Genomic DNA, 23,855 nt, shown 5'->3' with positions numbered 1-23,855 from the left:
ATGCTCCCTTTGCCACCGTAATCTTACAGCTTAAAACTGATAGTATTCTTGCTGCGAAACACTCTCCATTCAGAAGCAAATTGAATTGCACAAGCTATCTGAAATAACGCAGGGAGGAAAAAATAAGAATTCAAAAAGGAAAATAGCTTCATCAGTGAAGCAGTGAATCACATTGATGAGATATAATGCCTAGGTTGGTGCATTCTAAGAGAACTCAATTGTATTCTTCATTTACAACCTATGACCAAACCTGGGTGGGTTTGATCTCTCCATTAAATTTGCAATTCATGCCTTTTATGACCCTGCCTGTTTTTATCATGTAAACCACCTCCCCTCCCCAAAAGGAGGAACAGCTAAGAGATCTGTCAAACACGGTCTCAAAATTGAGTTTGCCAGCATTTGCAGACTGTCATTTTGCACTCAGTTGGTGCAGCCATCCCAAGTCACCACTTTAGCAGAGAAAAAGTCTAGAGTTCGACTCCCTCTGCAATAATCCCTTTAATTGAATTAACTTCCTGCAGAAGGCTTCCCTTGGGAATTGCTCTGCTTCCATTTGAATGGAAAATCCCTTGCTCAACTGTTTAAATGTGGGCAGAGCAGGGGAAAAGATTGTGCCTGAGTATTGGGTCTAAATTTTCTCTATCCAAGAAAAAGAAATCAAAGTGGGGGAGTAATTTGCTCCTGAGCCTACCAATGCATTCCCCAACCACCAGAATGTACATAGAATCCTAAAGTTGGATGGGGACCTAGTGGCCATCTAGTCCAACCCCCTGCTTGGTTCAGGAATCCAAATTACAGTGGTGCAGACTGATGGCTCTCCGCTTGAACCCATCCAGCGATGGGGAGCCATCACTCTGGGTCACTGGTTCCAATGTCCAACTGCTGCTAGCATTAGGAAGTTTTTCCTGACATTCTCTTAAAACCTGATTTCCTGCAATTTAAATGTATTGTTCTATGCATTTAAACCATCTTCTCTGTGGCCTTTCTGATACTTGAAAAATGCCTTCTACCTTCTTTTATCCAGACTAAACATAACCCAATTCCTTCATTCATTCTTTGGGAGTCTTAAGTTTCTAGTCCAGTGTTTCTCAACCTTGGCAACTTTAAGATGTGTGGACTTCAACTCCCAGAATTCCCCAGCCAGCATGCTGGCTGGGGAATTCTGGGAGTTGAAGTCCACACATCTTAAAGTTGCCAAGGTTGAGAAACACTGTTCTACTCTCTTGATCATCTTTGTTCCCTCTTTCTAAGCCCATTCCAGTTTGCCTTCCCACACACAGCTCTGAATTTCTCTCAAATATTTGCCTCTGCTCCCTCTATAAAAAAATGCCACCGATCTTGATCCAGCATCAATGAGATCCCACTGCGTTTCCACGGCAACCTCCTCCTTGCACAGCCGGGCCATTTTCCCCCCCAGCTGGGGTGTGATGCATCTGCCTCCCATTTAAATCTGAAAAGTGAATCAATAAAAATAAATGCATTTGCAATAACTCCCCCTTCGCAGGTTGCAAAGCAGCAGCCAGCCCTTTATTCGCTCAGGCATCTCTGGACGAGTCCACAGGTAATCCTAGCTGCCAGCCTCACCATGATATTCGCTGCTTATATAAACCACGTGGTCCAACCTCTTGCTTCAGCCCACATCCCAGCTCTTGACCATTTCTTTGTCCCTCCCCGCCAAAAAAGCACATCTGGAGGTTTTACATTTCAACCATCCCACAGCCAGGACTGCAGCCCGGCTGCTGAATTATGCCATTATGCCTCCATCAGAGGATGAAATTTTTTTTTTTTGCAAAACAGAAGCGCACTCCCAGCTTGACTAAATGCACGGGGGCGGAAGCCCAGTCCTTTTCATCTTCCCCGTTTCTACGCAGGAGAGGCACAAAAGGATGTTTGTTATGCCAGGATCTGCCGTAGCTCAGAGGGCAGAGCACAGAGTGACGGAGGATTTTTTACATTCTCCTATTGGTCAGCTGGAGAGACAGAGAGAGACCGGCAATTGGCTTGTGACAATGCAAGGCTGCCTTCCACCCACCTGCCGCCACCTTGACTTTTCTGACCCCCAGCGGGGATGCTCCTGCCGGAACCCTGCTTCGAGTGGGGTGCTCAGAGATCTGATCACAGCCTCCTTCAAGAATTGGGCAAGCGTGCATAGAAAGCTTTGCGATTCTTTTTCCTGCCTGCATCATCAGGATTCATTTTTCGTGCGGCTCCCCACCGGAGCAGCTGCTCTCACCACTGTTTATCTCCTGAAGGATCCTGAAGCTAAATATTTGTGAGAGTTTAATTGGGGAACGAAACAACTGGCCATAAATTACCGGGACGGGCAATTTACAGCCTGTTCCCTCCCTCTCAAAGGAGCCCATCGTCTCTGAGTCCTTCTTTCCTTGCAAAACACATCTTGTCCTTACCAGAGCTAAAATAACCAGTGAGTGGGCGTCCAAAGAAATAAATGAATAATCAAACTTTTGCAAGAACCTCATCTCAGATCTCCCACCCTTCCCAAGACTTTGGTGATATCCCCTTGTCCCTTTCCCACATATTTATGAGCCTCTTCTACGCTTCGCCTGCTTGAGACTCTTCCCCGCCTCCTGAAATTTTAACTGTAGAGGACACGGCGCCCTTGAAGCCGAGAAAGCTAGATTTTAATTCAGGCGCAAGAAATAAGGAGGCAGGCTCCTGCCGTTGGACTGTGCTGCTGGAGAAAATGGCTGAGAATTCTTCAGAGCTCAAGAATAACAAACGAGTCGTAGAATTATAGCATGGGAAGGGCAGGTAGAGGTCATCCAGTCCAACCCTGTGCAGGATCCTCAAACAGAGATGACCCTCCAGCCACAATGCAATACTCAAGAAAGGAAAAGCCAGATTACTACATGATGATGATCTTACTGGAAGCACTAAAACTTAGATAATTTACGCATATATTGTAAGGGCAAGAATCTTTGCAGCAGGCCCTGATGCTTGGAAAAATCGAAGGTGATTGAAAAAGCTGCTGGTGAAAAATACAATGGCAAGATCCTATCGCTGATGATAACCGCCCCCCCCCGGCAATCCCTTGTCATTGGCTAGGGTGGCAGGGGAAGATGGGAACTAGTGTCAAAAAACCTGGAGGTGACCAAGTGCTGGAATGCAAATGATCAGTGTGAGCACAGCGGAAGGGGGAGCAACTCAGGAGCAGGGACTCATTCAGGCCCACAGCAAAGCAACTCAGGAGCAGGGACTCATTCAGGCCCACAGCAAAGCAACTCAGGAGCAGGGACTCATTCAGGCCCACAGCAAAGCAACTCAGGAGCAGGGACTCATTCAGGCCCACAGCAAAGCAACTCAGGAGCAGGGACTCATTCAGGCCCACAGCAGGCACACTCCTTCAAGGTAAATAGCACGGCAGGTCCCTACAACGCAAGGCCTGAGTCTCTCCTCCAGCCCATCCTAAAATGTAACAGGGTTACTCACTGGGCAAAGGTTGAAACTCTTGAACTGTTATGGCCACGCTGGCTGTTAGGATCGCAGGAAAATTCATTTCTCTTATTTCTTGAGGCGCGTGCGCAGTTTGTGAAAATGCTCAGTTAACCCCCTGCCCCATCAGCCCATTTTGCTTACCCCTCAGCAAGGCTGGACCACCCTTTGGGCTGCTTAAATATTTGAGCTATTATATTCTGCGTTTAAACAAGCACCTTCCTCCGCTCCCCGTTTTCTCATTAACTTCCTGCAGCAATTTCAGAAGCATCTGGCTTCGTAGAAGGCAAGCCTGGGCACTCTACGCTTGCCGTTTTTTTCTGAGACAACCGCCACGGACCAGATTTACAGAAGGCTTGGCCACAAACTGTGGTTTACGCTGTCTGGAGCTCATAGACATTCTAAGGCGAAATCAAACAAGCCATATCAGAGGTGCGAACCAGCAGCATCGTGCAGACTGGCTGATCTAACACCCATCCTTTTTGGCAACAGCTATCCAAATATTTGGACAGGCACAAAAACACCTTCCCCAGCCATCCTTCTAAGGCAACACTCTTTGCCAATCGTTCAAACACTTTGAACAGTCTTGACACATTGTTGGAGGGGAGGGGGGGGGAGACAGAAAGGAGAAGAGGGAAGAGGGAAGAGGGAAGGGAAGGGAAGAAAGCCATTGCAGAAATAAATGACATCGCTTCTGAAAAATGTTTGCATAGCTTGGGGTTGGCGCTGGGAATCTGAGAGGGCAACCGCCAAGATGGTGACATCATCCCTCAAGGTCCTGGCACGCACCCTACTCCCCGGACAGGGTGTCCAACTCCGTCCAACCTACCCTCCGGATCCTGGGAAATATTCAGAGTTGAATTCCAGGAGAAGCGTTCCACCATTGCTGGCCCCAGGTCCGTCAAATCGGTCGGGAGCGCCTCCAATTCGTAGGCACCTCTCTTCTTCCAGTAGAGAAACATCTTGGAGCAGTGAAAAAGGAGACTTCGCAAGTTTTCTGGGGTTCGGGGCCTCGTCGGCGACCCGCAGGGGTGCCTTCCCGCTCAGGTTGGCGACCTCGAGGTTTGAATTTGAGACCCAGCACACCACCCGGCCTCTGGAAGAGCCGGTTCGGGGGACGCCCGGACAAGCGGTCCATTCATCCCCCCAAGCCGGAGTTTTCTGGGAAGAGCAGAGCGCTTGCGAAGAAACTAAGTGATGCTCTGTGCAACTTTGAGGGACAAAGGCCTTTTTCTTCCGCCTCCTACAGACATCGCACAAATTTCACTTTCCCCCGTTCATGAAAGAGATCTCAGGGCAGGGGACGAGACACATTGGTGGTGGGGATCCGAATCTGAAAGACGGGCCCACCCACACCGGGTGGAGGAGAGGCAATGGCAAGCCATGCTAGCTTGATCGGGGTTTGCCAAACGAGCCACGATTGGTGGGCACCACGCCCTACGCAAACTTGCAAATCACGATGGGGTTGAGGGGAGCAGATGAAGCTGAAAGCAAACACACTGGACCGAGCGCAGGGTGCTGAAATTAAGAAAAATGGGCAAATTGGAGCAGTGCAATTTCGAGTTGTGGGGGGAACAAGCCGTAGAGTTTTATGGGAGAAGGTGAGCATGTTTTGACGCAGGGAGTTTTCTTGGTTTTGTCCCCCCCTTTGAAAACCTGCCCCCCAAAGCCAATTTTTTTTAAAAGGGGGGGCCCCTCCCCTTCCAACGTGGCCCACACCTGGACTTGGCAGTGGCTGGGAATTTGGGTTGCCGTTGTTTGATGCACCTTGCAGCACGCTGGGTTGGAAAAGGGAGAGAGGGGGTGTGGGAAGCGCCAGGCTCTTCCAGAGACTACACACTGGAATATGAAGTTTGGGGGGATATGAAGTTTTCTTCACAACCGTATCCCGTTTTACAATGTTTCTGCCAAGCAATCCCACTGAAAACTGGGCATCAGGTGGACTTCCAATGCAATTGTCCAACTTGAGCCAAAAAAGGTCCCTTTGAACCACTGTTGGCGAAACTTCCAGGGGGTGCCTCGCTGTAAGGAAGCGATCACCAGATCAGCCCATTGGAGCAGGTTCCGGAGCACAAGACGGATCTGGGGACATTCATCCTGTTGGCAAGAAGACGAAGGAAGGGGACATGGGAACAAGGTTCACATCTGCCAAAAGGGGCCATCGGGAAGATGGCAGGAATCTCTTCCACGGCCACAGAAATGAGAATCAGAAAGAACGGATGCAGCTTGCAGTGACCTAGATTTCACTTAAATACAAGAGGAAAAAATCCAGTCCCCTCGTGGATTCTCCTTGCAGGAGGCTTTGAAGAAGAGGCTGGACAGGGCGGTTGGACTGGTTTTTCTGCACCCTGCAGAGGGCTGGACTAGATGATCTTTGTGGGACTCCCAGCCCCACAGCTGTATCATTCCACCACCGTTGCAGCCTTTGGATGCCCAGATTCCCTGGCTTGGGGGCGGTCCTTGCAGGCAACCATGCGCCTACATATGGGGAACGCTGGGGAGTGCATGGGCTGAGCGGTGATTTAAGTCCCCCCATTGACCGAAGCCAATTTAATCTGAATTACTTTTTAAGAAATCAATCACCCCATTAAATTCCCCGCCTCTCAGATTTGGGGGATGGCCAAGATAGCATGGTTTTATTCCCTTCCTTGCGCCAAGACAGATCCTGCTGGTTTGGGGGATCTTCCGATCCTCACAGAGGGGACGATTCCCATAGCGCTGAGGTTAATGCCAATGGATGGAAGCTTTAAAGACGGAGATTCGAACCGAAGGCACTTCAGTAGAAGCTGGAGAGGGAAACATCTGGCAGAGAGGACCAACGTTCAGCCCTTGAGAAAGTTCGGACCAACTTCCAAAAGCTGAGAAACTGACATTCTTCACTGGAGGGGGAATTGAGTCCATCCATGGGGTGTGCTTATTTCACTGGCATTTGGAGGATTTCAGTTGAATTAGCCCTGGTGTCCATTGATGGAGTATTGATCAGACACTTCCATTCCCCCTTATCAAGGTATCTTCCATTTCCAGTCTTCCCCAGTTGACGTGCAACATCACCCCAGCCACCGTGTCATCCCATGAAGCAGGCAGCAGCCCGTGGGATCGGAGGCCTCTGAACCAGATTGGGGGGTCAGAAAAACGCTGCCAGGCTCCTGGTTTTTGGCCGCCGTGGACTGAAACAGCTGTCCCGCACCATCTCAGCCGTGGAACTCAAAGCAGTGGGCAGAGAGAAAAGCGTCATGAAGTTCTCCAATTCAGTTCAATCAAGCCAAGAAGATTGTAAAATCACCTGTTACCCGCCTGTCAAGCCCAAACATGCTGGGCTCCATTAACACCCTGGCCCCAGCGCCTGGGGGAAAAGCCAGGGCTTCACCGGTATGAGGACTCCTGCCTCAGGCAGGGGGTTGGACTAGAAGACCTCTAAGGTCCCTTCCAATCCCATGATTCTATGATTCCATCATTCTTTGCTTCTGATTCTTTGCTTCTGATTCTGATTCTTTGCTCCTGATTCTATGATTCTGTTTCTTTGCTTCTGACTCTGATTCTGATTCTTTGCTTCTGATTGATTCTTTGCTCCTGATTCTATGATTCTCATTCTTTGCTTCTATGATTGATTCTTTGCTTGATTCTATGATTCTGATGCTTTGCTTCTGATTCTGATGCTTTGCTTGATTCTATCCTTCTGATTCTCTGCCTCTTATTCTATGATTCTTTGCTTCTGATTCTGATTCTTTGCTTCTGACTGTATGATTCTGATTCTCTTTCTTTCGCTGTGCAAGAATACATGTGCATCTATGTGCACACTTTCTGACTGCACCCTGTGTTTCCAGGCTGAACAGGGTCTTGACAGCAACTACACTGGGCCAGTCCCTGGCTTGCAAGTTAGCACACTGAAACCGTCAAGTGCTGAACCGGGCAAGTCAAGGTTCTTTGGCCCAAAGGCTGAAATCCTTAAATCTTCAGGAGGGGAGATAAAACACTGCAAGCATTACGGGCAGCCAAAATGAAGGCTGGACATTTTAAATCTCTCCACAGCTCAGCATTTGAGGCCAAAAACTTTGTCCTAGGCCAAAGGCACTGATTTAAAAGCCTTCACCAGTGCTCAAGGTGACTCGGACAATCGGATACCTGCCCAGTTTATAGAAAATGTTTTAATTTGAAAACCGTGAAGAAAATACACTTATAACAGAAGCAGGGATCAGAACTTCGCCAAGGGTGGGAAACGCTGCATCAGCTTGCCGACGGAAGGTCTACTGTGTCGAGAAGACAAGTCCTTCAAAAGGAGTTCATGGGCCACGGTGTTCCCTTCGCTGCAAATGCTTCTTAATTTTCAATTTCCCAGCACCGGAAACTTCGTAGTTGTACGCTGAGGTGACGTATGGAATCTCCCCATCAGTTCTGGCCTAAAAACACAGAAACGTGGGAAGAGAATGGACCAGCTGCTGTTACGGTGCGCTTCTCCTAACTACAGGTAGTCCTTGCTTAATGACCACAATTGGGACTGGAATTTTGGTTGCTAAGTGAAGCAGTCATTAAGCAAATCCAACCCAATTTTACCTTTCTTGTGGCGGTCATTAAGTGAATCACAGGGGGAAGTGAACCAGGTGGTGGTTAAGCAAATCACATGGTTCCCCATTGGTTTTGCTCGCCAGAAGCCTACTGGGAAGGTTGAAAATGGCGATCATGTGACCCTGCGACAGTCATAAATGTGAACCAATGGCCAAGCGTCCACATCACGATCACGTGACTGGGGGACGCTGTGACGGCCGTAAGTGTGAGGACTGGTCGTAAGTCGTCTTTTCCAGCACTGTTTTAAGTCTGAACCGTCACTAAACAAATGGTTGTTAAGCGAGGACTACCTGTATATGCTATGAGACCCAGGTCAGTGAGAATCAATTATTACCACATGCCCCTTGGACTGCTGCGGCTCCCTCGGAGGCCACTTTACACGTCAGGGAGTGGCACTGGACTCTGGTGCCATGGGCTGCCACTGGGCAAACCTCTGTCCCCATTGATCATCTCAACAAAGTTGAGAGTCTGGAGCTGGGCGTCGCACAGACTGTACGCCAACGATGCCCAGCGCTGTCTTCCCGTAGCCTCTGAATCGGGGAGGCCCAAACATCCTCAATGGACCTGTTCCAACTTCAGCAAGCAGAGCAGGCCCAGACGAGCTGGGAGCTCAGCTGGTGCCGGGTGAGGGAATGGAGCACGGAGCAGGCCATCTGGCCAGGCACATGCTCCACATCTGCTGAAGCCACCTTCTTGCTGGGAACTGACTAGGCCTGGGAGTCCCAGGGAGATTTTCTGATGGATCCCTTATTGTGGTTGATACCATCCCTGCTTGTTTTATGTGCCTTTTTACAGTTATTTTTAATTGTGATTGTTTTTATGGATTTATTGTTTTTAATTAAGTATTGTACACCACCCAGAGTCACTGATGCGAGATGGATGGCTATATAAATACGACAAATAAATAGTAAACAAATTCAGAGATTTGCTCCTCGCAGCCATAAACGGCTAGCATGCGGGACATCTGACGGACAGCTAACACAGACTCCACTGGGGAGCCGCAGAGTGCCATCTGTGGAGTTCCTTAAATCTGCGGGACGCCGACCGGCACATAATTTAGGTGCCTGGGGAAGATGTCCCTCCATTCCTACCCAGCTGAATGGTGGATGAGTGGCTTTCATTTGCTTCCCCCCTCTTTTTATATTGTTTTTAATATATGCTTTTTACTATGTATTTTAAAGTGTATTTTATATTCAGTAAATTGCTTTGAAATGGGGAAGAAGAAGAGGAGGAGGAGGAGGAGGACAGGAAGAGGAGAGGAAGAAGAAATCCGCTGTTATACCAATTGTGATTGGAGCCCTTGGAGCAATACCTAAAGGACTCCCTCGATATTTGGAAATTTTGCATTTATCAGAACTGAACACCCTAATTTTACCTATATGCGTGTACACACACACACACACACCCTGCTTGGAACTGCCTATATCCTCAGACGCTATCTTAATAACCCTTAAGTCCTTGGTTAGGACTTGAATTGCTAAGTTTCCACCAGTCTCTGACTGTGAATCTAACTGTAGATTACCATAATAATAATAATAATAATTATAATGCACTTGAACAATCAATTAAAGCAGTTCTGCTTCAGTAGGACTATGTGCTGGAATCAATGCAATTTCTCCTATTTTAATTACAGCATGCGGTCAATTTCTTCTGTAGAAATGACTCAACGCCTAACACGCTGTCAATTTTTGGAGGCCTTTAACAGAAAACGGCCATAAACGTACATTTAGATGCAAGATTAAATGCAGTAGAGAGTCCTCGACTTACGACCACAATTGGGACTGGAATTTCCATTGCAGTTGTAAGTCGAGTTGCCACATGACTGGACCTGATTTTACAACCATTTTACGGTGTCCGTTAAGCAAGTCACTGCAGTCGTTATGCGAATCCAGCTTCCCCAATGGGTGTTTTTTGCCAGAAAAGAGCAAGACTTTGCACAACCCAATCACGTGACCGCGGGATGCTGCAATCAATCATAAACGCAAGCTGGTGGCCAAGTGGCCAAAATGCGGTCTTGTGACCACGGGGGTGCAAACATTTTGCTATGCTCGGAAGTGCTTAGGCCGTAAAGCACCCATTCTGACATTGTAACTTCAGATCATTGGACTCCCTGTAGAAGTGGGGATGGTTTAGAGGGCAAGTTCGACTCTTAAATCTCATCTGGGGCTTCGGTGCCTCCGATGTCAGCAGACAGGCCACCAGCAACGTATTTATGACCATCTGAATGCTTTCCTCAGCACTACCTTCCCGAAGACACAAATTAAGAATTAACTTGGCTGCTAAACTGTAATGAAAGTTCTGAAAATGCGTCATCGAAAGATAAAGAAAGGGAGGAACTTCAGCCACACGGCTCAATCTCAGTTGCAAGAGTCTGGCGCTTCCATAGCCTCAAAAGACTCCAAATGATTGCAGTGCGACAGAACGGACACAGAAGGCCGAGTCCCGATCCTACACCTCGGTGCCAATTGGGTCTTTGTGTGCAAAGTTGCAAGGGGGGCCCTCCGATCTGAGGACAGCAAAAGCTGTCCACGTGTGTTGCTGCTTTGTCACATAAGCTGGTTCTTCTGGTCAGGGAGAACGGCAGAGTGCCAATGGGGTACAGGTAGTCCTTGATTTATGACCACAATTGAGACCAGAATTTCCACTGTAAGTTGTTGCAGTCGTAAGTCGAGTCACCACACGACCGGACCCGATTTTACGACCATTTCCACAGCAGTCATTAAGCGAATCCAGATTCCCCAATGGGTGTTTTTTGCTGGAAAATGGCAGAAAACATGGCAAAAGGCGATCACGTGACTGCGGGATGCTGCAACTGGTCATAAATGCAAGTTGGTTGTGGTGGTGCAACATTTTGCAACGCTCGGAATTGCCTTTCAGGCCATAAAGCACCCATTCCGAGGCCGTTGTAACTTCAGACGGTCGTTAAACGGACGGTCGTAAGTCAAGGACTACCTGTACTGAAGTTTTGGAAACATGATATGCAACCCATCTTCCTAAGTCTGGGGGATCAGCAGCAAAGGCTACACTTTCACGCTCTTAATTGCAGACATGAGGACTGGGAACTGGATTTTTTTGTCACGCACAAACTGACATGGCGTGACATGCTTTTTTGTCCTCCTACGGGATCGTGCTAAGACCACACTCACATTCAGACCTCCTCATAATCCATCCGCCATACTGGAGTCCTGCCCTCTTTCCCAACAGGCATACACACTTGGGTTTCCTTTGATCTTCTGCGTGGTTGCCCACGTTTGGCGAAATTGGAGCAAAAATCCGACGGCCAGCCAAGGAACTGCGTCCCACCATGCATAATTAAAGCACAGCGTGTGGGATCAGAACAGACTCGCTGTCTGCTGCCTGTTGACCCTTGTGGTGGCCTTACAAGCCTCCTTTCTCTTTGAGGCATCGAGCGGCCCAGCGTCTACTTACCTGGTTCAGGAAGATGCAGTTGGGGATCGCGATGTTCCCGATCAGCAAACAGTTCACACGTCGCAAGTTCTCGGGAGCTACTGGGGTCAGGACGTAATAAAGCTTCCTGGCCATGTCCACCCCTCGGACAATTCCTGTTAAAAATAAAACGTCAGCCTTCAATCCTCTGTTGTGTAGCAGGAGAACGCAGGAAGATACAACGCTTCGGTCTAAAGGAAAAACAGGATTTAAGGCAGGGATTGGCAACCATAACTTTCTGCAGAAGGATGTTGTCTGGGAAGTGGACAAGGCGACATCATGGCGGGAGCATGCATTTTGTGGTTTTATGCTTATCTCAGTTTTCACTTATCTGGAAAGCTCTCTTTTCTTTTTCTTTTTCTTTTCTGAAAGCTCTGGGCGGCCAGCAGTCAGAAGCATCGCTGAGCCACCCCCACCAAAAACAAGACGTGCGAAGAAAACGGAAGGGGACCTGGAGATACACATACTTTACACCAGCTTCATTCACCACCTCTCCATAAATTTCTTCCCTTGCAAACTTTCCCTGTTTCGACCTCGTTCAACCATAGCTTCATCCACAGTCTTTGTTCCTGGAAGCCCTCCTCTCCCCCTTTTTCACCAAGTCCACCCATCCCTGATTTTCTCCATCTTCCCCTTCCCTTCACTGCCTTGTTTGCGTTTTGCAGTTCAGTCCCCGTTCAATCTCTTTATAGGACCAAACCAGCTTTCCAGGCCACCCTTCAGCAAAACAATTCCATAATCCAGGTTTATTCGCTTTTAATATGCACTTTCTCTAAATCAGGAAGCGTCCAGCACTTCCTTTCCCACATTCGTACCTTTCTCAATGACCTGCTCAAGAGCAAAAATCTGGTCTGTGCACCCTCCACTCTGCCAAATTTTGTAGGTGATGACCTCTCACAGCCTTTCAATCTGAATTCTGCCATGCACTTTCCTGGACGCATTTAAGAAACTGACGCTCCTGTAGCTTTCCCTTTTTCATGGCGTTTATAATTTCCTTTACCTTGTTATTTTCTCAGCAACTATTGTTTATGGCATCCATTTCAATTTTATTCTACAACGTATGCCCGTCCTACCCAGACAGATGCTTCTTCTGGCATCCTTCAGACTGCATTTTTTGCAATCACCGTTTTACCCCTTTACAGACTGTGCAGTCTCTCGTGCCCACAAGAGGAAGATAAGGCACTGGCCATGCTCCATGTGGATTATATGAGCAACCGAGTTCAGCAGAATAAACTGATAAATGAATGCAAATCAGCTCACTCACCAAAGCCCAGGCAGTCACAGATGGGCGTCTGCGTCAACACCACAGGCCCCTCTCCTTTGCAGGGGATCTCACCTGGCAGGTGACAGAGGCCGACCCAGCTGGCATTGAGGGAACACAGTATGTGACGTGGAGCCACATCGACATGGATCACCTTGAGGACCACTGCGCTGAAGGGCACCTGGGAAACGGAAAGCACAGGCGGCTTTGTGGGGGGGACAAGTACATTTTCAAACCATTGTTTGGCATCTCCATTTATGGTAGGAACAGGCAGGGGCGAGGGAGGTCTTCGGCTCCGTACTTTCAGATAGTCACTCAGGTCGCAGAGCCGGAGAAGAACACCTGCATCTTTAGAGAGCTGCTGCCAGTCAGAGGAAATTATACAGGGCTAGCTGGGCAGCACGGTCACCTTTCTTGGGATAAAGAGTTTCAGGAGCCCACCTGGAATTCTTTGCTCGGGGAAAGAAGAGGAAGGCTCAACTCCTTCTGCAGGGCAAGGCCTGCCATTCACCCCAGGCAGGGCATTACCTGATAAGGCACCAGGCTGGGCAGAGGGAGCACGGATTCCACGTCGGGAGGCTGCAGCTGGCCCAGGTATCCCACAGTGGTAATGCTCCGCAAGGTACTGCTGTGCGCTCGCCTGGAAGGACCACAGCAAAGGTGCATCACAGACAGGAAGGGGGCGGTAGGCATTAGGCTGTCCAACTTAATCTGGCGTGCTGGGCTCACCGACGCATACCAGCTTCCTGCTGCCTTCTGGACCGTCCTTCCCCTCCAGAACCTGCCCATCCTGTGCAACCTTCCCGGGAAGAGGTGCCCAAGTCCCCACCTCACAAAAGGTAAAGATTCCAACATTCTAGAATAGCTTGGAGTCTCTTTGGTCCCCATCTGTAGAGAGCAGTCCCTTCGATGGGAATCTGCAAAGATCGTTAGCTAGGTTAAGGGGGCTGAAGCGTTTTTTAAGCTCTGAAAACACAATAACGTCAAGAAGTGGGTCAGGCAGGCACCTCCCCGATTCACTAGGGGGTAAGAAGGGAGCAGGGAGTATGGCCCAATCAGAGCTGCAAGATTGACGTCAGCCCCACTAGGTAGGCCAAACCAAAAAATCAACTCCAGAGGAAGACCAGAACTACCTTTACTGAGATTGGCTATAATAAACTGAATCTAGCAAATCCGACTGCGTATTTCCATCAAGGTCACCTTCCTTTCTAGCTACACCCTCCGGCTGGTTTTTCACGATGCCGTAGTTTGGGGCTGATTTTCAAGTTTGTCGGACTGCGACTGGTAGGTTTCAGTTAGATGTATGACACAGTTCACATTGGAGGATTTGAGGGATGAACATGTTTTTATTACGTTTTATCACTGTAAACTGCCTAGCATCATAATTGGGCAGCATGCAATTTTCTGCAATGCCTAAATATATTCCTAACGTGGGCTGATAACTTTGATCCCATTTGCAAGACTGGATTCACGGCCACTGAGATCACCTGTAAAGCCATCCTTTAAAGGTAACATCTTTATACAGCAGGTCCCCGGTTTAAGAACAACTTAAATTCAACTTAAGGACAAGTGTGTCCTTAAGTTGAATTTGTATTTAAGTTGGAACAATGAGTCAAACGCTTGTTTTTGCATATAGTACATATTATACCTTTTTACGCATACAAAAACAGTTAAGAAACACTTCCAAATACACTAAAACATCTTAAATATAACAATGCGCAAAGGAGCATTGTGTATTTACCCCAAAAGGTTGTACTAACTTGAATTTTTAATATAATAGTCTTTATGGCAGTCCGTTCTTAATTAGGAGTCGTCCATAAACCGGGATGTCCTTAAACCGGGCACCTGCTGTATGTAATTCCCTCTCCTTCAGGAAGATGGGCAGCCCTACAGATTTGCAAAATAAATAAGAAGTTCCTTCCTGCAACACGGGGCTGAGCACCAGGATCTGGATAGCTCCCAGAACGAATGCACTCTACATAATAATCTAAACTACAAGGGGTCTGTGAGTTGAATTCCCAGTAGAGAGTTTGAACCCCACAGAGTAAGGTCTGGTTATGTATGAACGGACGATCCTTCAGGTGCACTTGTGCTGCCTCCTGGTGGTCCATTGTAAAGAGCAAAGCTCGGAGCCGAGGACAAGGCTCTTCGTGGGCGTTTCCCCCCGAATGTGAGAATGCGGAAAAGGCACGCGACAGGATAGCAGCCGAAGAGAACTGCAGACCCCGTCGCTGGCCTTCAGGCCTCTCCTGAGACTAAATTAATGTGAAAATGTTTGCTGGTGTTCGTGGGTGTTTGAGCTGATGCTTGCCATGAATCCATGAAGCCTGCCCCCCCCACAAAGCTGGATTCCCACATATAGACGATATTTAGCCTTTGGTTCTGACGACATCGCAAAGACAAAGCTGGCAGGTACTCTCATCAGATCTTTGCTAAGTGAAACGTGAGCTCTGAAACATCTGCAGTGTGACTCCGAAAGCCCACAAGCAGGGGAGTGGAAAATGCGCTCTACAGCATGGCAGATGCCATCTTGTATGGATGAGGCAGCAAAGTGCCCTTACAGGTAGTCCTCGCTTAATGACCACAACTGGGGCTGGGATTTTGGTTGCTAAGTGAAGCAGCCATTAAGCAAATCCAACCTGAGTTTATGACCTTTTTTGCAGCGGTTGTTAAGCAAATCACATGGTTCTTAAGCAAATCATGCAGTTTTCCATTGAATTTGCTTGCCAGAAGCCAGCCAGGAAGGTAGAAAATGCGAGCACATGACCACGGGGTGCTGCAATGGCTGTAAGCCCAAGAACTGCTCTTAAGTCATTTTTTTCAGCACCATCGTAAGTCTGAGCTGTCACTAAACAAATGGTCATTAAGTGAGGACTACCTGTATTTCTATTCAGAGTTATCAGAAGTGCCAATCCTTCTTGCATTGGAGGTCCTGGGGCTAAATCCAGTCCCTGCGATCTAGTCTGCCATGCCAGAGATAAGAAGGCTGTTCTGGCGATGGCGACAGGGATTCCCAGCTGGTTTTCCAACATGCTGTCCATTTGTCAGCCCCCAACTATTCTCCTGAAATTGGCACAGATGCCAAGGAGCTGGCAAACGTAACTCACCAAATGAATAAAATATCATTAAAAAAAAAAGAGCTTAGAAGCAGTCCCTAAGTAAACCAGCAGAAAAAACAAAGGATACAACAGTTCAGGCTAGGTTTCTCAAAAAACTCAAAATGCCAGGGGGTGGGAACTACCTAATGAGGGTCCAGTACAGGTAGTCCTCGCTTAATGGCAATTGGGACTGGAATTTCAGTTGCTAAGCGAAGCAGTCATTAAGCGAATCCAACCCAATTTTACGACCTTTTTTGTGGCAGTTGTTAAGCAAATCACAGCAAGCATTAAGCAAACCACAAGGTCATTAAGCAAATCATATACTGTTCCCCACTGATTTTGCTTGCCAGAAGCCAGCCGGGAAGGTCGAAAATGGAGATCACATGACCACAAGACGCTGTGACGGTCATAAATGTGAGCCGGTTGCCAAGTGACCAAATCATGATCACATGACCGCAGGGATGCTGCGATGGTTGTAAGTGTGAGGACAAGTCATAAGTCATTTTTTTTCCAGCACTGTTGTAAGTCCAAACCATCACTAAATGAATGGTTTTTAAGCGAGGACTACCTGAAAATCCAAAATATTACACAAGGATTTAATAAACGTAAGGGAAATATGAGGGTAGCGGCAGAAAACAGGAAGAGCGAGAAAGAAACTCAAGACTGCCCTGCCTTGATTCTCTTGGGTGTAAGTGGGAGGAAAGGGGGCCAGGCGTCAAGGGCTGACACACAGAGAGGGACCACTGAGGATTCCCCAGTGAGAATATATCAAATAACGGATCTGCAAAAAAGGCAAGATTAGGGCAGCAGGGAGGAAAGCTTCCAGATTTGAAGCTTACTCCATGCCATGAGCTGATACACACCCTACGCCAGGGACCCCTGCTCCCGGAAACTTTGCCTGGACACACAGCAACTGATGCCCAGACTGAGGAGTGTGGGAGCTTCCTCGGCTCCGGCACTGTTCCCAATTTTCCCCTGGATTTTTCCTTTTGAGGGACGGTTTGCCTCTGGTGTGCAGGCCAGCGGTGTCCCGAATGTAGTCAGCAGAAAGCTGAGGCAGGTCTTTGAAGTCCTCTGCGTTGATCTGAACGACGTGACTGGGCGACAGCAACCGAATAACGTCGATCAGGAGGAGCAAGCCGGCACCTTGGAGCCAGGAGCAAAAACAAAGCACGTATTAGGTGGGTAGGAGAATGAGCCAGAAACAAGGGGCCCGCAAGCTGCTACTGCCTGCCTTGTCGACGTCCCTATCTTATCTCAGCAGCTTTTGCTGAAGTCTCCAGAGTCAGAAACTAGGCGAGAGGAACAGCACAGACGTATGCTTCTGATGGCTCAGGAGCATCAGAAGCAGAAAAGTCCAGCAAATAAGCTCAAAGTATCTGAAGCTGCCAAATTGTTGGAACTTGAAGAATGTGGCATTTGGGAAGATTCCGAAATTGGGAGTTTCCTCCTCTCTGGCATAGGGCCCTGAGTAGCAAACTGGAGAACAACAAAGTGGGAAACCCCTTCGGCTCAGCTCCTCCCACAAAGAAGGGGAAGCAGGAATGTCAAGGGGCCCAAGCAAGAACAGGAGAAATTTTACATTGCCCCCTATCACTGAATTGTAACCAAAGATGTTATAGGTAGTCCTCGACTTATGACCATTCGTTTAATGACGGCTTGAAATTACAACCGTCGCAGTGTCCCTAGGGTCACACGATCAAACTTCAGGCGCTTGGCAACCGGCTTGCACTTATGATGGTTGCAGCATCCCAGGGCCACATGATCTCCATTTGCAACCTTCCCAGCTGGCTCCCGACAAGCAAAATCAACGGGGAACCACGGCGATTCACTTAACGACTGCAGCGATTTGCTTAACTGTGGCAAAAAGGTTGTAAAATTGGGCACAACTCACTTAACAACCATGATGGAAGTTCTGGTCCCAATTGTGGTCGTAAGTCGAGGACTACCTGCATATCTTTCACTGACCTCCATGAAGCAAATTAGCTATTCTTATTTTAAACCTTTCAAAGTCTCTCGAGCCTTCATAAAATCTTAACCTTGTGCCCCACAGGTCCTAGACCACTGAGGGATATAAGACCTTCAGTGGTCCCCCCTCTCCTTTGGGGGGAGATGGGTGGTGATAAATTTGATAAAATAAATAAAAAAAATAGAAGAACCCCCCCCATCCTTTAAAAAGAACAAAAAAAGTTGGAAGGACTGGCTTAGCAGAGCTATACCTTTCACCCATCCCATCGTGTTGATCACCAAAGGGACGTCTCTCTCGTAGGCGCCAAACACGTATTTCAGCGTGTCGAGGTACCTCTCGGTATCATGCTCACAAGAGATGTCCCCATAGTATGCCATTTTTCGAGGGGGCCGCTGGTGTGTGAATGGCGGACCTGAAGCAGAAGGGAGGTCAGGCAGCAATGGCAGTATGCAAAAGGCTGAACAACGACTGCAGGGTTTATAAATATTTTGGGCCAAGTAAACTCAAGGAGGATGTTCCAGATGCTCTGGCAAGAGGCTCCCACCGAGGGTCTTCTATTTGCAAAACGGGTGCTGTGGAGATGACCCAGCCGCAAAACAGCCACTTACTAGGGGACAAATCCCGACAGACCCCATTTCCAATCCAAGCACCAGGCTGCGACTGGCTCTTTCTGTCTCGTAAGGATGCTAAAGGCTCTCTTAGCAGCGTGCTGGCTTGTTAATAAGCAATTTCAAACAATTAAGTTAGGTGAATCAGGGAACAAAGGAGCTATCTGCGCAGACAGCGGTACCCTGTAGCCGAACTGTCAAATATTATGATTAGATTTCTATCCCATCCTATGTCAAAAGATTTCGTTTCTCAGGTTTCTTCGCCTTTTAAAAACCATTCGGAAAGGCCGATACTCCAAAGGGGCCTCTTTCCATGGAAGATAGGAAGACAGGTCAGGAAAATTCTCCAAGGTACATACCCAAAAGGGGTTCCGTCACGTTAACCAGGGAAATGCTCCCCGGGGGGGTGAACTCAGGCTGTCCCAGGTCACATTCCAAGAATTCAAGGCAGGGAAGGCTATAATTTAAAAAAAAAAGAGAGAAATGTTTTGCGGATAATTAAAAAACACAGCAAGCTTGAGAGAGCCAGAGAGAAACCACTCACCTGTTTAGTAAAAGATTGATCAGGTATCTGTTAAATGTTGATTTCCCGATACTTTTGGGGCCACACACTAGGATAACAGGACAGCCTTCATCTTCGTCTGAAAAGCAAGCAAACGGCCCCGATGGGGTTATCTTTGTGAAGTGAGATCCCTCACAATCCCGCAAAGATTCAACCCCCAAAGAGGTTTCAGAGTACCTTGAAGAAAGATTAGGGATTCTTTGGGGGCCGAACCCTAGAATAACGTCCCCAAAAGAGGGTGTTCTACACCCTTACAGGAAGGAACCAGGGAGAAATTGACTCAAAAGTCAAGGAAATGCCTTCCTGGCAGTAGCCTAGCACCAAAAAGTTTTAGGTGTGACACAGCATTGGTGACCAAGCATTCCTGCAGACGATCATAAACTTTAGGCTCTAATATATTTTATGTATTTATCATACTTTTACCACCACCCATTTCCCCCACGCGGGGGACCCTGGGCGGCTTACAATAAAACGTTTAAAATTCAATAAAAACATAAATAGTATCACTATAGTTACATCAAACCTCACAGATGCAAATATAGCCACAGCTTTGTCCAGTCCATGGTGACATTAAGGACTCTCGCCTCAAGCTTGGGAACAGAAAGGACCCCCCCCCCAAAAAACACCTTGGTGGCTCTGCTCCTTCACGACTGCCCTAAGCACGTCTTTCAAAAGGAACGCTGCTCCAGGGAGGCTGCTGCTGAGCTACTCACCCTGGCAGGCCTGGATTAGCTCTGCGACGGCAGAAAGCATGCTTTGGGATAGGAGCAGGCCGCTGCCTGGATCCAGCGCCCCAAGACCAGCAGAAGCCAGCACCGTATCTTCCGGGATGAAAGGGGAAGCGTCTTGTCTCTAGGGAGGATAAGCAGAGTGAGGTTAGCCGTTGAGAAAAGGGGCGGGGGAAGGCCGGAAGCACGCAGGAGCAAAATGCAGAGGAAGGCGTGCCGTGGTTCTGGTCTTCAGCGGCCTTGCACAGAGCAATGCCCAGCTGTTGAACGCTTTGGACGCCATATGCTGTAGGCAGCTCCTAAATCTGCCCCTAGAGCCAGTCTGGCGCAGTGGTGAAGGCACCGGGCTAGAAACCGGGAGACTGTGAGTTCTAGTCCCACCCTAGGCACAAAGCCGGCTGGGTGACCTTGGGCCAGTCGCTCTCTCAGCCCTAGGGAGGAGGCAAGGGCAAGCCATTTCTGAAAAACCTGCCAAGAAAACTGCAGGGACTTGTCCAGGCAGTCTCTAAGAATCGGACATGACTGAACAAATTAAAATAGATAGACAGATATCTTCTACCCAACCTACCTATTTTGGCGGGAAAAGAGTTTTTCTATTTTTACACAGTGTAGTGTTTTTACCTATATTAACCAGCAGGAAGCAATACAGGTAGTCCTCGTTTAGCAACCACAATCAGGACTGGCAACTTGGTTATTAAGTGAAGCGGTCGCTATGTGAAACCATGATGGGTCTGATTGTAGTTTCCTCTGCTTTACAAACCTGCGAAGGTCATAAATGCGAGGATCGGTCACAAAGCTACTTTTTCATCACCGCTGTAACGATGAACAGTCACTAAGCGAGGCAGTCACTAAATGAGGAGTACCTGGACACGGCCCTAATGACCCCCTGGCCTCCGTAGAGGAGAAGGTAGAGAGAGAGAAGCCCTTCCGCCGGAACACGCACCCTAAGTGGCCTTAAAGGCATCGCGTTAGGAATACTTAGGCAGCAATTGGGGAACTCACTTTGGCTCTGAAGATCTGGGAGAAATCGGAGTGGCTGAGAACGAACTTTGTCACCGGCGTGTCCAGCTGCTCCAGCAAAACGATGGAGCAGTGGGGAACGAAGCTTCTCAGCAGTCTGCATCTTGCCTCTGGAAAACACAGGATAAAGCCATACCTCATATCGGTGCTGCTAAGAGTAGGCCGGTCGCCATAGCAACAGCCTCCCTCTAAAGATCCCAGACTCGTCCAGAAATCTATACAGAAGCAGCAAGCCTTTTCAGATTGGACAGCCCGGCTGCTTTAGAAAGCCACAAAGCGTGGACTTGGGCGCTCTAAAGCTGTTTCGCTGTGGTTTTTTTGCTTTTTATGACCCCGGAAGTGTCTACGGACAAACGCCGGCTCTTCGGCTTTCAACAGAGATGAGCACCGCCGACACGAGAGTCCGACACGACTGGACTTACTGTCAAGGGAAACCTTTGCCTTTACCTTATGTTTAAGTGTATGTAGTTCTTAGGAAAATTTGAAGAACGGTACAGGAAATCCTCGCTTAATGACCACAATTAAGTCCGGAATTTCAGCTGCTAAGCGAATTAAGCAAATCTAACCTGATTTTATGACTTTTTTTGCAGTGGTCGCTAAGCAAATAATGTGATTCCCCATTGATTTTGCTTGCCAGAAGCTGGCGGGAAAGGTCGAAAATGGCAATCACGTGACTGTGGGGATGCTGCGACGGTCGTAAGTGTGAGAACCAGTCGTAAGTCGTTTTTTCCAGCACCGTTGTAAGTTGTAACCATCACTAAACAAAACACTGGCCTGGACAGTTGCTTCCATTTCTAAGACCACAAAGTCTCCCTATTTCCATATAAATGAGATCTGAACAGCTCTCTGTTGCCTTTTCGTGTTGGTTCTATCAAAATTTCACGGCTCCTGTTCTTCAGTGTTATTTTTAGGAGAAAAGGGGAATATAAACACCATAAATAAACCTAAAGCAAATGGTACTTGAAGGGTTGTGGGTAGGCCTGTACATAGAAGGCAACTTGGCCAAAAAGTCATCTCCTTTCCACAAACGAATCCCAGGGGGTAGAGCGCTCTGGGTAATGTGAGCCAAACACCACATGTTCTCCACACAGCAACCTTATCAGCTAATCCCTCGCATCCCTTACCCTGGGGTACAAAGTGTGCCCGGAGGATGGACTTGGCCTCCAACTTCATCTCCTTCTCAGATTTTTCCGGATCCTTACAGGCAGCAGCTTCAATGGTGAGGGCGCAGTAGGTGTGGGGGGAATAGAGGTTGCAAGGGGGCTGATCTGGAGCAACCATGAATCCAAAAACCCGCACAGAGCCATACAGGCACGTCAGGCGACACTTGCCGGTGAACGTCAGCGTCTGGGAAGAGAAGCCAGAAACAAACTTGGGAACGTGAAGCTGCAAAGGTTACTTGTGTCAACCTCCTCACAGCAGGGAAACAAAACATCAGCTAGGAGTCGCAATGCAAGAATTGAGGGTAGGGTGCAGAATCTTGGAAAGTTTCACCAGAACCTCCAGACCTCATTTATTAGTGAGTTCATGAGGCTGGAATCTCTCTGAGCAGTTTGAACTTTCCTAAGCTTTTTGCAGGTTAAAGCCCCAGGCTAGAAACCGGGAGACCGTGAGTTCTAGTTCCACCTTAGGTGAAAGCTAGCTGGATGACCCTGGGCCAGTCACTTTCTCTCGGCCCTGGGAACGAGGCAATGGCAACCCATTTCCAAAAAACCTTGCCAGGAAAACTGCAGGGACTTATCCAGGCAGTCTCCAAGCATCAGACACACCTGAACCATTTTTTTTAAAAAAAGACACCTTATTTAATGTATATATTTCTTACAGATAAAGTAAAAAAAAAATCATTAACCAAAAGTTAAGCATTTATATTTATGTTTTTACTGAAGAGCTCCTCTCCTTACTGCATTTTTCATCTGCACTGAGTTTTAGTTTTACCGTAAGCTGCCCAGAGTCCCTCTTTTGAGGGAGATGGGCGGTGAAGAAATTTGGAATGTCAATAAAATAAAAAATAAATAAATTTAAAGTTCTATTTGAAATCTATCAAATACCATCAAAAGTAGTATTTTTTTTTTATTTTAAAAAAGTACTACTTTTGATGGCATTTGATAGAATCAAACCATATCAATCTGGGGGGGTGGGGGGTTATACCTAAATTTTTAGCACGCCAGTGAGTTCACCAACACAGAGCCCACGGACTACGGGGACAACTCGGAGGGCCAGTTTGGGGCAGCGGTTCAAGCGGGGGGGCCGCGAGTTCCAGTCCAGGGAAACCAGCTGGGGGACCTTGGGCCAGCCAGCCACTCCCTCCCAGCCCTAGGAAGGAGGCAAGGGCAAACCCCTTCTGAAAAGGCAGCCAAAGGGGCTCCTCCAAGGACTGGCCCCGCGTAGCAGGCAATGGCCTGTCCCCAGAAAGAGCCGGAGGCCTCCCCGCTTGGGAGGGCAGCTTTATTTCTTGGCCGGGCCGGCGCGGGCCCATCCGGCGGGGCCTCCCGGGGAGGAGCTGCCGAGCGCCCGCCGCGACCTGCCGCTGCGAAGGCCAGCCGGACCCCGGCAGCGGCTTCTCCCGCTGACGTCGGCCCCGCCCCTCATTTGCATGGCCACGCCCACCTGCTGAGGGGGGAGTAGCAGGGCCGCGCGGCCTTCGCGGGCCGCGGCGACCGTCAGCGGGGCCGCGTCCGCGGGAAGCTCCGGCGGCGGCGGCGGTGGCTTTTCCCGAGGGGCCTGAGGAGGCGGCGGCGGTGCCGCTCGGCGCGGCACGCCGATCAGGGGCCGCTTCAGCCCGGCCGAGCGGCGGCGGCGGCGGTGGCGGCCCGCCATGGCGCCCTCCCCACAGCGACCGCCCTCTCGCGAGATCTCGCGGGACGCGCGCCCGCCACGCCTCTCGCCGGCGTGCTTTGGCGCGCGTAGAGATAGGAAAGGGTGGAAGAGCCGCTTCCTCCCGTGGATCCGCGGCTTCCGGAGATCGTCGCCGTGTTTTTTTTTCCCCCTCCACGGCGGAATTGAAGGCCGGGAGTGCAAAAGGTGCTTTTTTTTTGAGATGACGCCAGGATGCGCGGGGAGCCCCTTCCCCCTCGCAAGCCTCACAGATCCTCGAGCTTTTCAAAAGTTAAATAAAGGTCTGGAGGGGGGCTGCCATGCTAAAGTCT

The 23,855-nt window shown here is 48.8% G+C and overlaps 1 protein-coding gene across 1 annotated transcript; it reads right to left on the bottom strand.

The window, feature by feature from the left end:
* Nucleotides 1–7,581: 7,581 nt before the first annotated feature.
* Nucleotides 7,582–23,526, bottom strand: NOL9 (nucleolar protein 9). Its single transcript, XM_063317696.1, has 12 exons — nucleotides 23,317–23,526; nucleotides 21,834–22,056; nucleotides 20,692–20,819; nucleotides 19,675–19,813; nucleotides 18,944–19,040; nucleotides 18,759–18,856; nucleotides 18,042–18,203; nucleotides 16,686–16,968; nucleotides 13,253–13,364; nucleotides 12,728–12,905; nucleotides 11,446–11,579; nucleotides 7,582–7,850 (listed from the first exon to the last, which is right to left on the bottom strand). The coding sequence occupies exons 1-12, from the start codon at nucleotides 23,524–23,526 to the stop codon at nucleotides 7,734–7,736; spliced, it is 1,881 nt and encodes a 626-aa protein (XP_063173766.1). The 3' UTR covers nucleotides 7,582–7,733.
* Between the last annotated feature and the right edge of the window lie 329 nt (nucleotides 23,527–23,855).

Source organism: Candoia aspera, chromosome 18 (genome assembly GCF_035149785.1).
Source record: "Candoia aspera isolate rCanAsp1 chromosome 18, rCanAsp1.hap2, whole genome shotgun sequence".
Lineage (NCBI taxonomy): Eukaryota > Metazoa > Chordata > Lepidosauria > Squamata > Boidae > Candoia > Candoia aspera.
Note: the sequence above shows the minus strand (reverse complement) of the source record. Positions and strands in the feature narration are given on the sequence as shown.